Source organism: Centruroides vittatus, unplaced genomic scaffold (genome assembly GCF_030686945.1).
Source record: "Centruroides vittatus isolate TY-2023 unplaced genomic scaffold, ASM3068694v2 contig_680, whole genome shotgun sequence".
NCBI lineage: Eukaryota > Metazoa > Arthropoda > Arachnida > Scorpiones > Buthidae > Centruroides > Centruroides vittatus.
The window spans coordinates 3,210,849-3,228,585 of NW_027122427.1; the positions used below are offsets into that span (position 1 = coordinate 3,210,849).

Consider the following 17,737-nt stretch of genomic DNA (forward strand, 5'->3'; position numbering starts at 1 on the left):
TGTTTTTGCTTGTTTGAAATGAATGGAACATAAATTGTCATTCAATTGCCAGTTTATACTGAAGATGGTTAATAAAAGAATGACAAAAAATGTTTGAAAAATATTACTGTATTTTAAGGTTTCTATTGTAGTGTGGTTATTTCATCACAATTACTTCATTATTCTAACATATTTAAGAAAAATTTATATTTGTTAATTACGTTATCAGAGATTTTTCAATTGATACCTACATAAGCATAAAAAAATATAGAGTAAAAAATTTACAGAACATGATTTATTCGATCCTACTGATATTTAAATAATCACTTCTTTTTAAAAACAGTTTCATGAATTTATATTTCTTAATTTACAATGAATAATATGTTTAATGTAATTTGAACATTATTTTATTTAAGAACATGTAAATATTCTGTAGAGGAATGTTTCAATTTAGACATCTTATAAATATATATAATAATTTTGTTAATACTATACTGTACAAATCTCAACTTCAAGTTTTAAACGCAATAAGTAAAATAATCAAAAGTACGGTAACAGAAGCGAGTATAAGTATACACATCATTTTATGATTTTTACGTTGATAATTTTCTGCTTTCTGCAACTGGTGCAATCCTTCATGAACTTTAGTCTGAACTTGTTCCAAGTTATAATCAATTCTATCCAATACTGTTCCCTAAACAACAAATTTTTTAAAACATTAAATCAAGTATCTAAAGTATATTTTAGATGAAAGATATATAACTAACCTGGTCAACAACAATATTTGCTAGATCTTTAAATATTTCATTTAATTCTGCAATGGAACGTACAATCCTATTTATTTCACGCTCTCTTTGTTCAACTAGTTGAGTGTTATCTTCAAGTAAGAGTTGCTGCTCTTTAATAAATTGCTAAAAAAAATTATTAATTAAAAATGAAACAACAATACAATATTTAATTATAAAAATTTAAATCAACCATTCTTATCTCACTTGATCAAACATTTTTTCTGCATAATTATCTTGAAAAGAAGAGTCAGTAGATCCAACTAACAGAGGGGTATCAAAAAACTCTTGAGATCTTTCTTCCTGTGATTTTAACCCTATAATGAAATGTCCATAGCAAGTTAATGAATTCTGTCAATAGCAAGTTAATGAATTCTGTTAAATATGTTATTTTTGCTTTCAAATTTATATAAATATTCAAAACACATTTCAAATAGTGACTTGTCAATGTCAGGTAAGAAAAGAAAATACAAACAACACGAGCTATAACTTTACCATCTGAAAGACGGTAAAAAAGCTTTGGGAAATTGAAAATATTCTTTTCTCTGTCATTTTATTATTATTAAAATGAAAGAGAAAAGTTTTTCAGAAACAAAAATAATCAACATCAATCTGCTTAAATACAGAGTTGTGTATTTAAGCAGATGATGATTATTTTTGACAGAGTATATTAGCATTGTTTAAGTGATAAAAAAAATCTGGCTTTTTATCACTTTAAACAATGCTAATATTAATAGTGTTGGTATGAAAATTTATGAACTTGATTGATGAAAGTTGGTAAAATGGAAATTTTTTTTATTAAGTTTACAGCTCTAAAACTTTAATCTGATTGTAAAATAAAAAAAAAGGCCAATGAAATTTATCTTTGATTCAAATTTTCGTTTATTGTCAAATTTATCTTTACCTGTAGTTAATCATTTTCATATAATCATGGTAAAATAATTTCAATAGAATATTAATACAGAACCAGCCAATTATCTGGTAAGTGTGGGACCAATAGTAGAACAGATATCTGAATTTCCTGGACACAGGCTAAATATATGTTTAAATATAAAATAAACAAACCAAGCAGATCTTGCTTTAGAAATATATTAATCCTCTTAAAATATAGAATAACCTGTATAGTGAAATATTTAGGATGAAAAGTAAAGAACATAATTGAATTGATGTCATGTCACACATGCTATAGAAATCAAAACAAATCAGCCACGTAGCAAACTCCATTGTACTATGGCTAGTTTTGAATTTGGAAAGCTAATTTCCTGGTAATTTTAGATTTATGGAAGCCAGATAATTGTTCTGATACTGTATTATTGTTCTATAATAATAAATTATTATTAAGTAATAGATTAGATTGTATAAGTCAAATTAGTAAATTCAAAATTAATTTTTATATAATGAATGAATATAAAATTTATTAACATCTCACTTCTTAAGTATGTTGATTGAGCAGATCTAAAAGTAGAAGATAATTCTTGAAGTGAAGTAACTAAACATGTTACTACATTTTTATTTACTCTGGAATCCTGCATACTGCTTCCTTGGCTCTTAGAACGAATCTGATGAACAAGTCTTTGGCAATGCATAAACATCTACAATTTAAGATTTATTTTAGTACATCAAAATTACTGAAAATGGATTTTTCTAAAACATTATAATAAAACTAAAATCCTGAATAAAGTATTAATCATATAGTATATGAATACATGAATGATTATAAATTCCACGTCGATATTCATCTGAATGTATATGTTTGTACTTGAAACAAATTCTTGATTAGATTTACACAAAAAAGGCATGAAAATTAAATTCCAGGACTGGTCCATTACAGACAAGAAGAAAATCCAAAGTTTGATTGACTGTCAAAAGAACAGATTAACTTCTTGTGAATGACATGAAAAATTTCTGAACACTGTAATATATGTAAAGAAAGTATGACTATGATTTTTCATAATAATTATGGAACAAAGAACACACATTAAATTTTAAAATATTATATTTGTTCATTTGGTTTGTTTTATTTTAAATATTAAAATTGAATAAAAGTGTAAATAAAATTTATAATTCATAAAATTAACATGAATACAGTAAGACCCCACTTAACGCTGATTCAATATAACACGGTCTGCTTGAAGCCTAAAAAAGCAGCATTTCATTGATTTGTATAGAATTTGATTATTTACAAACACAACCAATCAGGAAAAGGTGGCAAAAAGGTGTACTTTCTTTAAATCTATGTTTGTTTGGTGCAATTTTGGAAAAAATATAACATCATGGATGCCATAGGCAAAATTGGCTTTGCTTGGCAAGATGAAGTATGAAGAAGTTATGGCTGAAGGTATTCGAGAATTCTCGATGAAAAGAGCCTATCGCTATATCGTTAGGTTGACCAAACTCAACCTTACGATTAATTCAACCTAATTAACACAGCAGGACTAGGAGATGTAGACAAGCAGGATATTGAGGAGTTACTGCAGGTTTCTGGTGAACACCTTACCAATGACGACCTCCAAGAACTGGCAGAACAAGGAATTCATGTAGAACTGGAAAATAGTGATTCTGAAGAACCCATAAAATTTCTCTACAGATTTCCTTAGTAAATGTTTGGTAATGATAACCGAAATCGTTGATCAAATTGTAGCAAATGATCGAGATTTTGAGATGAGTGCCAAACCAAAATGAGGCGTTTTGGATGCGATCTTCTGCTACTGACATTTGCTTAAGAACAGCGACAGATGATACTACACGCCTTTATCGCAAAAAACAAAAATTTCAGAAAAGTCAGGATTTTCATCACAAAAAATTAACTTTACATTTGTTTGCATATGTTTATGTGATATTTTAATTTTATGTTATATTATTTTACAAATTAATATAAAAATATGTTAAGTAAAATCTGTTTATTTATGGTCGCGTGTTCCCCTATCCCTATTTCCCTAACAAAATGACCTCGTTTAATGCTGTTTCGTTTAGTGCTTTGTTGTCTAGGAACGCATCCCCGTGTTAAGTGGGGTCTTACTGTACTGGTTTCACTTCACATACATGTTTCAAATCTCATTTTTAGATAGATTGTGTATTTGGATGTAGCAGAAACTCTTTTATCACAAGTAAAAAATTTTTGACTTAGCTTAAGTTAAAAAAATGGACATAGATCAGAAAGAAAATTCTGATTACAAGCTTAACATAACATGTACTAGTAGCCCGGCATGCCCCTAGTGGGCGTTCTAGCAGCAGCAGTGTCATTCCATGGTATAAATAATAAATTCATATCAATGGGGAATTTTTTCCCTTTCCGTAGAGGGAATTTTTTCCCTGTGGAAGAAAAAAATCCCGTCTTAATGTGCATTCTCATAGCATACCCTACTAAAACAGTCAAAAACGCAAAAAAAACCACATCTAATAATAATATACTGAATTTATTGTTAATTTAAATAATAGCTAGGGACGCTCTTAGTTACCGTTCTAGGCATTCCATTACAGATTACAGATATACAAACACGCAATCAATAGCTTATATTATTAGATTATAATGAATAGTTATTCTAACTAATCTTTTGCAGCTATTATAGTCTGTGTAGCTTCTCATTTCAGAAATCAATATTTATAAATAAGGTTTGAAATACTTATATAACAGTAGTACATTCATTAATACTACTCAAAAATTTATTAAATAATATTTTTAAATAGAAGTTCTGAAAATATATTTATTTTAATTTTTTACAGATTAAAACAGTAGTAGTATATTATTTCTAAATTACAATAGATCTATTGTTAAACAAAATTATCATGTTGACATTTTATGTGAAATTCAATATTCAAATAAAATATAAATCAACTTATCCTTCATTTGTTTTTTCTTTCAATTTGAAAGAGCCATTTTTTACAATAGTTTTTTCTATAAAAATAGCATATTGAATCAGTTTTCTTCTTGTGTCTTATATGCAAAGGCATATCTAGATCAGTGATTCTCAAGTGCAGCCATGGTGGTCAAATGAAGCCACCAAGATATTTTTATGCAGTCACCAGATATATATATATATATATATTTTTTAATATCAAAATTTAAAAGAATTAAAACACTTAAATGCAGGGTGTTCCATGTAAAACTGGGCCCACTCACCAATTGAATAAATTACTGTAATGAAGGATGAAATAAAATACAATTAAAGAAACTCTTGGATGACTTGGATAATCAACGCTTCATTAAGGCAGCCACATTTTATTCAAGTTCACAGTTCATTTCTATCACATTCACCAATGTGATAGAAATGAACTGTTGGTTACATAATATAAAATCACACTGTTTTTTCAGCAGCCAAAAACAAATTGTTTGACTAGTGAAATTACATAAACTTCTGCATTGAAAACTAAAAGAATCTCAAAATTGTCAAAAATTGATTTAATTTGATGAAAAATTTTGGAGATAACATATTTCAAGGAATGATATCAGCTATAATCATTAAGATTAAAGCTGATATCCTACATTTCCTGCTTCTTGTAAAATATTGAAAACTGTGTGACATTTGGTGATATTAGTTCTCTGTTACATGCTGCATTCATCTTACATTATTGCTTAAGTTATATTACCTGGGTTTTCTTCCATATCTTACTTTCATTGGGTATATATTTAAACAATTACAAGCTGCAATGATGATTGGATCTTCAGTAGTAATTTTTCTTTTTTGTGATTGCATTGATTCATAAAGATAGTATTTTTCATTTATTTTATTATATATTTCTATTATTTAAATTAAGAATTTCAGTATGGATGTAATAATACAGGAAATGAAAATTCAGAAACTGCAATGAGCAGTTTTGCAACTTTGTTTTGATGTTGTGAAATATTCCTATCTAGTAATGGAAATATTTCACAGCATCAAAGAAAAGTTGACATTTTCATGAAGAAAAAACTATCAACAATAGGAAAAAACTGTATTTAATTATGTTAAATAAAAATAAAAAGTTAATGCAGTTGAGACCATCTGTACAGTTTATAAAATGACTATTCAAAAGAATTTTACACTATACAGTATCATTACAACAATTGAGATGGAAACTGAGAAAAATTGTCAACTTCACATTTATGCCATAAATTCATGAAAATTTTAAAAATAATGCGGTTTCTCAAAGGAAACAGATGACTCTCCTCTCAAGAACTGACAAATTGTATTTAGGATCTTTGCAATATTTTCAGATCAAAACACACTTTCAAACTTTTTACCAAAGATGAATTTTGGAAATGATTTTTATAGTAATAGATCCTGAAAACAAATTATTTTAAAATATGGTTTTCTGTAATGATTCAATTCAACAATAAATTAAAGAATTAAATGCATTTACAGGCAAAATAAAAACCAATAAATACAACTCATTTTTTTATAGTTAACAATCAGTAATTTTAATACTGAACTAAATGAAAGATTTCAAGAACTTGATTTCTTTAAATTATTTCTTTCATAGAAACTCTTTCAATCAATGGATATGGAAAGTTTTGAATTATTACATAACAGACTATCCTTATTGTTTGCTATGTCAACACTTTAATGGAAATTTGTAATGATGATTGAATGAAAATATTTTCAGAGATAGAGATATGTCCAAAACGGTAAAATTGTCATGTTTCCATAACAATTCAACCAAATAACTAGCTACAGTTCACTATTTTCACTGATAATTCCAACTCCAGTTTCTGTAAGCTTTTAGTACACTACATTTTATCAAAAATAAACATTGTATCCAATTCACAGATCAGAACTTGAAGGAGGCTATAAGACTAGCATTGAAGACAAGTGAGAGAACTTCCTTTTAAAAAAATTATTAAAATAAATATAGTTTATTCTATTAAACTAAAAGCAACATTTGTTTTTCATAGAACTTACTCTTGTAATATCCTGAGTTAAAATTTCAATTTCTCGTTCTTCTGCAGTACTGTCATCTAACGTAGGTCTATTCATACGCTTGTCATAAAGTATGGAGATTTCTTTCACTGTAGAGTCACAGAGGGAATTCCCACTTTTATCCCACTTCTAGATAACAATCAATATTTTTTTTAACTGTAGAAACACATTCAGGATGTAACTTTGAAGTTTTTTTTTTTTACACGAATTACTTTCAACAAATATTTGGAACCATAAAATTGGTTTAATTTTTAGTTTTAATACATTTAAAGAAGACATCATCTGATGTTGTTTCTAAAGTTTCAATATCTTAAATATTATAAAATGAATATTTTAAATTAGTTAGCTATATTATTAAAGTAATATAAAATACAGAAAAATCTACTTATAATTTTTTAGGAATCTTATAAAAGGAGAATCTTAAATGGAAATATGTATAAAAAAAATATTGAATATGTAAAAATACATATTCAATATTGTTTACACACATTTCCAAAAATTATATTAATATTGTGCAAAATCCTATACCATACATTTTAATCTAAATTTATTATTGGTTCAATTTGGTATAGAACACTTGATGAAAAAACACTATAAAAAAATTTATGTAATTTTCAGTAGAACTTCATTTCTAGTTATGAAGTTATGCAAGTTATAACATTTTAATGCATTAAAACATTAATAAAAGAGCTTGTTAGATGGAAAATTGTTTTTTAGAGAGGAAAACAATAAGCAGATTTTACTGTAAGTAAATTAATGAATGTCAAATTAATAATTTATTAATTATAAATTTAACAAACTAATCATTTTAAGATGATATAAATGCATTAATCTGAAATCAACAAAATGATAAATGTTGTTGATTTCAGATGATCAAAGTAATGTTATATAAATCTAAATTTCAATCAATTCTTTATTGTATGAACTTTAGTTTGTTAACAAGGGGTAATTTGTTACAAAAACAAAATCAATAGTAATATAATATTTAACAAGTTAATAATTTAGTACAAAATAACACAAAGTAAAATAGAGTAATAATCAGTTTTTGAGAAGCACAATATATTAATTAATATCTTTCCAAGCCTTAAACCTTATTAAATACTTGTCCCTACTAATTCTAAATTTTACACAATGAAGAAATACATGTTTCCAAGTTTTGTATACTTGCATGGTACAGTTACATATTTTTTCAAGATCTATTGTTAGTGTGAGATCTGGATTTTATCAGAGTCACTTTTTGTAATAATTCGTTTTAGGAATTTTCCCATAATCTAAACATCCTGTCTAAAACGGCCCTGGACGAGAAAATATGCGTCCCCGGCCAGATAACTGTCAACAATCCTTTGTTCTTAAATTGTAGCCAAGATCATCTTGCAACCTTAGTTTACACTTAGCGTTCAAATTCGTCATGTATTTGTGAATCCCGGGAACACCTATGACACAAAGCGTCATCCGCTTACGATCACGTGACCTAATTTCCCAGACAAAAACTATAAAAGACACTCCTTTCCCCCCCTCCGGAGAGTCTCTTATCATCTGCCGGACAAACGCCGTCGAACGTCTCCGCGTTCAGTCGTGAATAGATAAAACTGTGCCTATTTTGGATACTACTCTCCACATCGAGGATATTAAGGTGTTAACTCTAAGGAAATAATAATGAGGTATGAACCGAATCTGTGAGCTCTCTCTCTTGACCCCTACACGACTTAGGGAAATTAGTCGGATCTTGTATTGGTGTCCTTGTTAAATTTAATAAATCTTGTTTTTGTTGTTAACTGGTGTCCTCTTAGTCTGGAATATCGCTTCGCCTTATCGTCGACCCCATCCGTCTCACCTCCTATCCACTCGCGTAACGCTAAGAAACGTAACAGCCATCCTTGACAAGTGAGTCAGAGAAACGGGAGATCCGATTTCCTCTGACCTCCCCCCGTTCTCACATTAGTCTGCTATTATATGTCAAGATATACTTTTGATTGCATCTCAAATGAAGGACTAATCATTTAACAATAATTTATAATAATAAATAAACATGGATCTTCACACATGAATGCCATTTTAATGCTGAAATATAATTGAAAGTGCTTATTCTTATCTAACAGAGACCAATCTTCTTGTATACTTTGTTCACAGCACAGTTTTATAATTTACATTTGATCAAATGAGGATACTGAGATAGCCCAAGTCGATCCAAAGTAGAAAAGAAAACCAAGTTGATCAACAGATTTTGCAAAACCAGATTTGTCTTCATCTATCTTCAGTGGCACCAGATTTTGAGAAACTATGCAAACTAAATAAGCACAGCTATTGACTAATATTTATTAATGATACTAATTAACAAGATTATTCTTATTATTTATGTAAGTTACATTAGCGAGGTTCAGGGCAAAGTTTTAAACATAAAAACATGTACGTCGGACGTTCAGTGCCGCTTTCCTATAAGCCTAGAAGTTTGACAGTGGCATTTGGAATGTTGAGCATGATTCCACTGATTTTCCAAATGCCATTGTCAAACTTCTAGGCTTACAGGAAAGCAGCGCTGAATGTCTGACGTACACGTTTTCGCATTTAAAACTTCAGCCTCAACCTCGCTATTTTTCATGTACAATCAAAGGAAAAATTGTCTCAGTGTTTTCAATATATAACAGAATTTATAACACTTTTGTTTCCAAAGTATTAATATATTCAACTATTTAGAATGCAATGCTAATGATAATCCATTTGGATCAGCTACAAATGTAAAAAGTTTTCATTTTTACTTCTTCCACTCTGTGGGCACTAAAGAAGTAATTACACCTAGCAATTTCCAGCTGCACAGGTGACCACAGTTGCAACAAGCACAAGTTGTGCACATCTTCTCGTGGTTACAGTGTTCATTGGTATTGCAATTTGAAAACATGTAATCTTATAGTAAACCAATAAAATTACAGTAGCTTGTTTTTGACTACTTTCATGAGTTTACCAACAGTTTACATTCTACTTCAGAGTATTTACAGAATTTTAACCACTTTTCTTATTAAAATAGCAAGCAGTTCCTTTTCTGGAATGAATAAAAGAAAAAAGGCAATCATTTTGTTAGAGCTAGTGAGAATACACAAAGAGAAAAATAAGATAAAACATTCATGCTGGGTTAAAACTTGGCAAAATGAAAATCAATGGGCTAAACAATCATGCTTCCACAGCTAGTGAATGAGGCAAGGCTTTCAGATGCCAAAGGTTATTGGGGCTGTATCTGTATGAATATGAATACTTTCCAAAGTATTTTAAGGAGGATAACCCCCATAATAGCTACAGAAGATACACATCTTCAAAGTTCTATTTCACCCAGAGAACGTCTTTTGTTGACACACTATTATTTTCAATGCTGCCATCATATGATGTGGCACAAAGGTGTTTGCTGATTGGATGTGCATTTGCAATCGGCATGAGTAGAACAAACTTTTTGTTTCTAATTTCAGTTGCAGTCGCCCTGGTTTTTGAAGAGAATTTAGTAATTAATGAGAACAGCCTACGTGCAGATGCCTACATGGCTAGAAATTGTGACCATGGCTTAAGAGGGTTTTTTTTCTTATCAAGCCCATTGTGGGTTTGGCTAGGACCACAATGGGATGGCTGGATGGTGTGGGAATGCATCCAATATATCCATGATGGACCACCACCTGAAAAATACCTAGGGTTTTTTGATCCATTTGAATTCATTTGTGAGTAGTAGGCTGACTACTTGATGATCCAGCCATCACTCATCACTAATTATTATTGTATTTAAGTACAAAACAAGTTTTTTCTTATAATAATTTTAAAAAATTGAATTATCAAACTTCTGAAAATCATTTTACAACATTCTTTAATTATTTCAATTTATGGATATTTAGTAGTGATGTAACGAATATTTGGTTACTACCTGGTATTCGGCCTATCTTTCACTATTTGGCCGAATACCGAATATTTAGTCACTATTCGGCCGAATACCGAATACCTCAAAACAGGAGTAAGAAATAACAAAAACACAGTAAATTAATCATTTTGGTAACTTTTATTAATGCTGAAAATTAAATTATAATTATTAAAGTTAATAAGAAATAGCATCTAACTCTAGTATTAAATTATTTCGTAATTAAATAATATTATAGCGTTTATCTAGCCCGATATCTTATGGCATTGATGGCGTGTAGGTTAGAATGTATCGGGCATCAATGTTATTGTTTTGTTAATTATGTTATAATTCGTATTCGCGTATATTTTAATATTTTTTACGATGCTTTAAAATGATTCATGAAACGTTTTATTGAAACTTATCGTATTTAAAGAAAGAATTATTTATCTATTTCTAGAAGATGAGTAACTAATATATAATTTATTTTATATATAAAACAAAGAACGAGCATTTTTCATTATATACAAAAGATAACATTTGAAATCATGTTAATTTTAAAAATATTGACAAAAACAATAGCAACAAAATATCACAAAACTTCACAAATAGAAAACCCCCAATAATATATTTGAACTGTTCCACAACTGGGCAGAAACTAGACCATACGTCCCCACTAAAGTATATCCTTAGGGCACTATTCAGTCTACAAATACGTAGTAAAAACAAATTTTAGTGCTTAATTAAAGAGTTAAAAAGATCGATTGCAAATAAAATAACTTATAAGTTATAACTTACATCTAAATACCAACAACTGCCGAATCATATCAGGCTATTTACGGCTATTACATAAATTATAAACCAATTTGGCCCTAGAGGTAGACGTTAGGCTCCATCTCATATTAACTTTAATAATTATAATTTAATTAATTAATTTAAATAATTTAGACCTACTGGAAGAAAAAATCGTAGTGACAGCGGGCAAATAGAGAGCAGGGTGCGCGATCCTTGCCATAATTTTTGCGCGCCAATTTTTGTACATGCGTTAATCAAGCCGAATAGTTTGGCCAAATATTCGGTATTCGGCCACTCTCCTAGCCGAATATTCGGTATTCGGCTGAGGTCAAATATACTATTGGTTACATCACTAATATTTAGAAGTACATGAATTTTTTTATTTTTCTGAAAAGGTTGGAAACGGCTATTTTAAAATGTTCTACTGATGTCCCAACTACCCAGGCACATATTTGTGCATTTTTAGAATACTGAAATAGCAATATTTGTAATCAAATATGCAAATGATGATAATTTTCAAAAAAAAATATTGAAAATTTTTCAAATAGCTCTCTAATATATACAACAATAAAATGAAGTAAAGCTTATAAAATGCCATAAGGACATGGCAGAAGGAAAAAATTAAAATCAATGCAATTTTCAAAACAAAAACCAATGTATTTTATACTGCTAAAGTACATAACCTGTTGAACTTATGATATTCTGTTTAGGAAAAAAATGATTAATTGTATTATTCTTTTATCAATCATAACACTCTTTTTTTAAAAAACTGGCTGACGAATTTACACATTAATAAAAAAACACACAGAAAGACTAAAATGTCTTCACTTTCACCATGTCCAATCACCAGAAACAACAGTCTTCCACTGCAGGGACAACCTTTCTTTAGAGGCTATATCTCTGCAAAAAACATGCAAAATAGTCTAAAAGTTCTATGGTGACAAGCCTAAAACAATTAAAAATATTGAATTTTTAATTGTTTTAGGCTTATCACTGGATATAAAAGAAAGGTCATATCTGCAGCGGAAGACTGTTGTTCCTGATGATTAACCATGAGAAAAGTGAAGACATTTTAGTCTTTCTACTTATTTTTTATTAACATAATACTATTTAATTGTAAGCTTATGAGTGTTTTGCATTACTCTTTTTATTCAAATAAACCTATAAGCAAAAACATGTTCCACCATTTTCATTTATTCTATAAGTAACCAGACAATTATTATCATCTGTAAGGAACTGAGTCCGAACGTTATTTTTATTTTATTATTATTTCCGTTTTATTATCTTTTGTTTGGGGTTTATGTTTATTTAGGACGAAAGGTTCCCCACCACTCTCTTGTTAGTAATGAAAAATGAAGATAAAACAACTCACGGAGAAATAAGCGCCGTAGGAAAAATCTTGCGCACTTGCGCTGCCCGGCGGAAGTAACAGTCCGCAGAAAAAAAATGGAGGGGGAGTCCCCACAATCACTAGTAGAGAAATACTTGATAAACCGTCTTAAACATCCCAGAAAATTATGATAAATATTTTGTAAACGGTTTATAAGCTTTGTCGGAAACTTAAAGCTGCCAGAAAAGAAAATTAATGTTAGCAACTAAGTATGTAAATAAGGGAGTAACCCAGCTCAAGTGTGACGTCACCTCACAGTATAAAACCCGTACGTTAACCGAAGAAGGAGAGGTGATTTCCAAACCGAGGTGAATTCCAAATCGAGGCGACTGTGAGAGCGAGGTTAATTCGAAAGCGAAGTATTTTCTGATAGAAGTCCAGATTGATAATTGGACGATCCAAGGTGTTAAAGAGGAGTTCGATTGACGATTTGACAATATCGAAAGGATTGAGGAAATAGTTTTCTTCGTATAGTGAGGTGACGGATAGACGTTTAATTAGTAAGAGATTTTGTTCATAGTTTCTAAGTATTTGATTTGTCGAATTTCAAAGGGGAATTACTATTAAGTTAAGCTAAGTAGCTAAGTTTATTGTCGGGTTGACTTGTTGATTTTCGTTAATAAATTTTGTTTGGAATTATTGATATTTGTACGTAGTACGTTCTAGTTGCTAATTAAATATATTTGAACTTTTGATCTGACTTGATATTTGTCGTTATTATTACTAATTTTTCGGTGCACGCTTAAAAGCCCAGGCCTGGCAAACTAATCTCGAATCCGCATAAAGTACCCGTTAGGTTAACGGAAGTTTCACCGACCGTAATTATAGTCGGTTTCCTAAGCTACTAAAAAAATAGTACTTTACACATCTAAAATAGCCAGAATTATACTGCAGTATTGTACTATATAATTTTCTATCAAGAACAACTATATTTCATAAGTATATGTCTTTAAAATTTCATAAGCATTCTTTATATTCTACATATATTTTATTATAAAATATCTGCAGAATATAAAAATTGATAAATAATTTTGCTCAATAACAAACATTTTGTAAATGTACAGTAGAGCGTTATTTATCCGAAAGCCGATAATCGAAACATCGGTTAACCGAAAGCTTTCCAGTCAGACTGTGTCGTGCTGAATCGAACATTTTGATACTAGATTAACTTCTAAAGTATAATTTTTTTGTTTTTATATTTTTCAATATATTTATTTTGTTTGTACAAAATAAAGAAATAATTTTTAATGATACAACAGCCACGATTATTATTATAAAAATTTTTGTTAGGCTTAAAATTGACGAAAATTCAACGTGAAGCAACATGCAACTGAGAAAAATTTCAATATGGGATAGGTTAATATATTTTTTCGTACATAATCGGTTATCCGAACAACCCCAGTCCCTAATTGATTCAGATAAACGATGCTCTACTGTATTTGATTGTCTCAGTACTAAAAAAATAAATACATCATTGCTAAATATATAGCATGACTAAAAATACCTGGGTCAAAAATACTAATGTTAATCAGTAATGAATTAAAACAGATTTAGAATGTAAGTGTTTCTGAAAAATTACATTTATTCAAAATTAAACTTACTTTTTTGTTTTATCTTGGTCATTTCATATTGTATCTGCAATACAGTTTTAAGTAAGTCAAGGTTTTATATATAAATATGCTAGTTTTTTTTAAAACACAAAGTGGGTTTATTATTCTTTCAATACATTAAATTAATAGAAGATAATATAAATTACCTGAATATTGCACTTTAGGTTCTATTAATATTTGTTATTAAACATTTGAAACAAACATATTTTGTATTATTAATAAAGATAATCTTTGAAATAATATATCAAAAATAGTTTTAGCTTCAAAGAAATAAATATATAATGATGATATTGTCAATAATGATAACAATGGTAACCAAAAATAATAAACTAGGAAAAGTTTATTATGCAGGTTTTAGAAACTGGATGCAAATGTCAAAATAAACACTTCAAAAAACCAAAATATCCAGCAAACAAATAATTTAATAAGTAACTAACCATTTTCAACCATTTTCACTGCTCATCATCAGATTTACATTATATTAGAACATAAAGAAGAATATAGAAATTTTAAACAAAAACGGAATACAACCTCATTGGATGAGATTGTGAGCAACACAGATAATGCATTCTTAACTTATTGTACACTTTTTAAAAACTAAGATAAGCTTTTAAAATTCCTATATTCCTGTTTATGTTCTATGTTTGAATATAATGTAAGCCTGATGATGACCAGTGAAAATGGTCAAAAATGTATATTACTAAATCATTTATTTGCTGAATATTTTGGTTAGTTGATATATAATCATTTCAAATATTTAAAATTTTTAACACAGATCTTTATTAACATAACAGTTAGTTATTGCAAAGTTTATTTATCATTTGTGTTCACATAATATATTTTTCTTTATTAACCTGCATAATTGCAGTAAGTTCTAAATTTATTATAATTATTTGCTTAGACAATGAACATATATTTACATAATCAAATGTATAAATTTAATGTAAAACTGAATGAAATTTATTATCATATTTAATCAAATCACCTTTACTTCTAATATTATTATGAATTTTTTAGATTGTTCAGATAATTTTTTAATCAATATTTGATTACTCTTCCTTTAAATAATCATGATTCATTTAAATTCTGTTATAATGATTTCTACAACTTACCTCCTCTACTCCATCCACCCTATTAAAAAACAAAAACAATTAATATTAAACTCAATTAAATGCTCACAATTATAATTAATACTCAAAATTTTAAATTTTATTATAAAATATTCTTTTATAAGGACTTATAAAATCTAACTAAAGCTATTTTTATGATCAACAATACATTTTTGAATTTGTATTCATTAAAATCAACACGTCAAGAACATTTAAAAAATAAATTGATAAATAATTACAAAAGAAATTTACCAAGCAGGAGGAATTCTTGAATCCTTAATAGGTGTAATTCCTTTTTCCACATCTTGGTGGGATACCAAAGCAACTCTATCATCAAGGACCTAAAATTATTATTATTCTTTAGATAAAAATATGACAAGACTCTGTTAAGATATAAAACTTGTTTCTTAAACAGGAAAAAAAAAATGCATTAAAACAAAATTTAAAAAAGCTTACTGATAAAAAGTATATTCTGTATGATTATTATTTTTAATATTAAATTTAAAGATATGCATAATTGTCAATAGTATTACATACATAAGTTTTTCATAAGATAACATTATACTAACTAATGTTATTTCAAAAATCCAACGAAAAGTGTAGAAAAGTTTGCATTAAACCCAACCCCACTCAAGACACAACACATGATCTCCCTACCTGAGTTCCATATTCCAAAATTTAATAGTCTCAATGTCCCACAAATACAAGTTACCATACCAAATTTAATTTCTTAATCTTTACCTCATCCTGAGATATTAAATGAAATAGACTCCAACATAAAAACAGAACATTTTTCTTCCTTTTTCTACTTTTTGGGTTTAGGGGTCTCAAAACATTGACACTTGAAAAAACCCAAAAGATCAAATTTGTCACAATTAAAATACTTTCCTATGCTATCTTATAACATCAAGGAAAGTAAAAATGACAATATATTTTCTCCAAATACATTGTACAGCTGAGAAAATAAACTCAGGAAATAATTTTATTCAATTTAATTTTCATTAAAACTTTTGACTATGCAAATTTAGGAATGATTCTTCAAAGTATTTAAATACATTTAAATATTCTGAAGATTATAAATGATCAAAACATCTTTACTTCAAACTATTTTGTAATTAAACATTTTTTAGTTTATGATTAAGTTGTATATCCTTTGATTGTGTGTATAATTAGTTACACACAATCAAAGGATCAAAATAGTTACTAAACTATAAAATTTCCTTATTAATAATTTCAAAAATCAAATAAAAATTTAGTTAAAGATTGTAAAATAATGATATATTTATAATTAACCCAAAATACATCTAAATCCAGTAAAAAAAAATCAATTTAATAATTAAACTAATGTTTTCAATCTTGTTTAAAGATCATCTTCAAGTTCTTAAGATAGAACAAAAAGTAAAATTTAACATAAAATTAAAAATAAATATATGAAAATAGTCAAACACAAAATAACTAAAGAAAATAACATAAAAATAAAAAATACTATACAAAATGAATATAAATAAGTAAACATATAACAAATAAATTTAAAATTAATACGGATATAACAACAACAAAAAAAGAGAAAAAATTAAACTAGACAACTTCAAACAATCCCCTTCCTGCATACAAGAATGGCACTGTCTCTCTACAGTTAATTACAATCCCTTTAGAAAGCATCTTATAGATTTGTTGCTATAATAATATACATTTTTATTCTTAAGACTGTTGGGCATATTAGCTGTATAATAAATGATGTAAAAAATATTCTTATATATGACTAAATTCACTAAGGCATAAAAGTAATAATTCAGATTTTTTAATTCAAAATTGCCATTGCCATCCATTTTATCTGAGTTTTCAGTTATCAGAAATAGCATCAATCCCTATTACCTTCAGATATTCAGAATTCTACAGTGGTAAGTATTGTTCTAAGTTATTTTTGCTAAATTTTCAGCAATATTTATTGACTCTTAATGTTTATATACATTAAGAATCACATTTTTAAATATTTTTATGTTGTTAATGTGCAAGGACTGTTTCTTTTTCAACCTTCAATGGTCCATAAAAAAAAAGACAAGTGTAAATAACAAAATGAATTTATTACCAAAAGTTAGGTACAAACATGGTTACTTTTTGACACAATCACCGTGAAGATTGAGGCGTTTGTCATAGATATGACAAATGCCTCAATCTTCACGGTGAATCTAATCTCAATCTTCACTCAATGTCATATATTTGGATGTGCTTTTCCATCTTCTCTTCATAGATGTTGCCACCAGTGAATTGAGATGGTCTTAATGACGTTGTTTTGAAGATCAT

General features: G+C 28.3%; 1 protein-coding gene across 1 annotated transcript in view; it reads right to left on the reverse strand.

Annotated features, from left to right (window-relative positions):
• Positions 1–252: 252 nt before the first annotated feature.
• Positions 253–17,737, reverse strand: part of Syx16 (syntaxin 16) — a 28,349-nt gene continuing 10,864 nt past the window's right edge. The window contains exons 2-9 of the mRNA XM_067276248.1: positions 15,686–15,774; positions 15,437–15,455; positions 14,316–14,349; positions 6,644–6,750; positions 2,194–2,356; positions 972–1,081; positions 747–890; positions 253–673 (exon numbers count right to left, since the gene is read on the reverse strand). Of these exons, the coding sequence (XP_067132349.1) occupies positions 491–673; positions 747–890; positions 972–1,081; positions 2,194–2,356; positions 6,644–6,750; positions 14,316–14,349; positions 15,437–15,455; positions 15,686–15,774 (849 nt within the window). The 3' untranslated portion in view covers positions 253–490. The remainder of the gene's footprint in view (positions 674–746; positions 891–971; positions 1,082–2,193; positions 2,357–6,643; positions 6,751–14,315; positions 14,350–15,436; positions 15,456–15,685; positions 15,775–17,737) is intronic.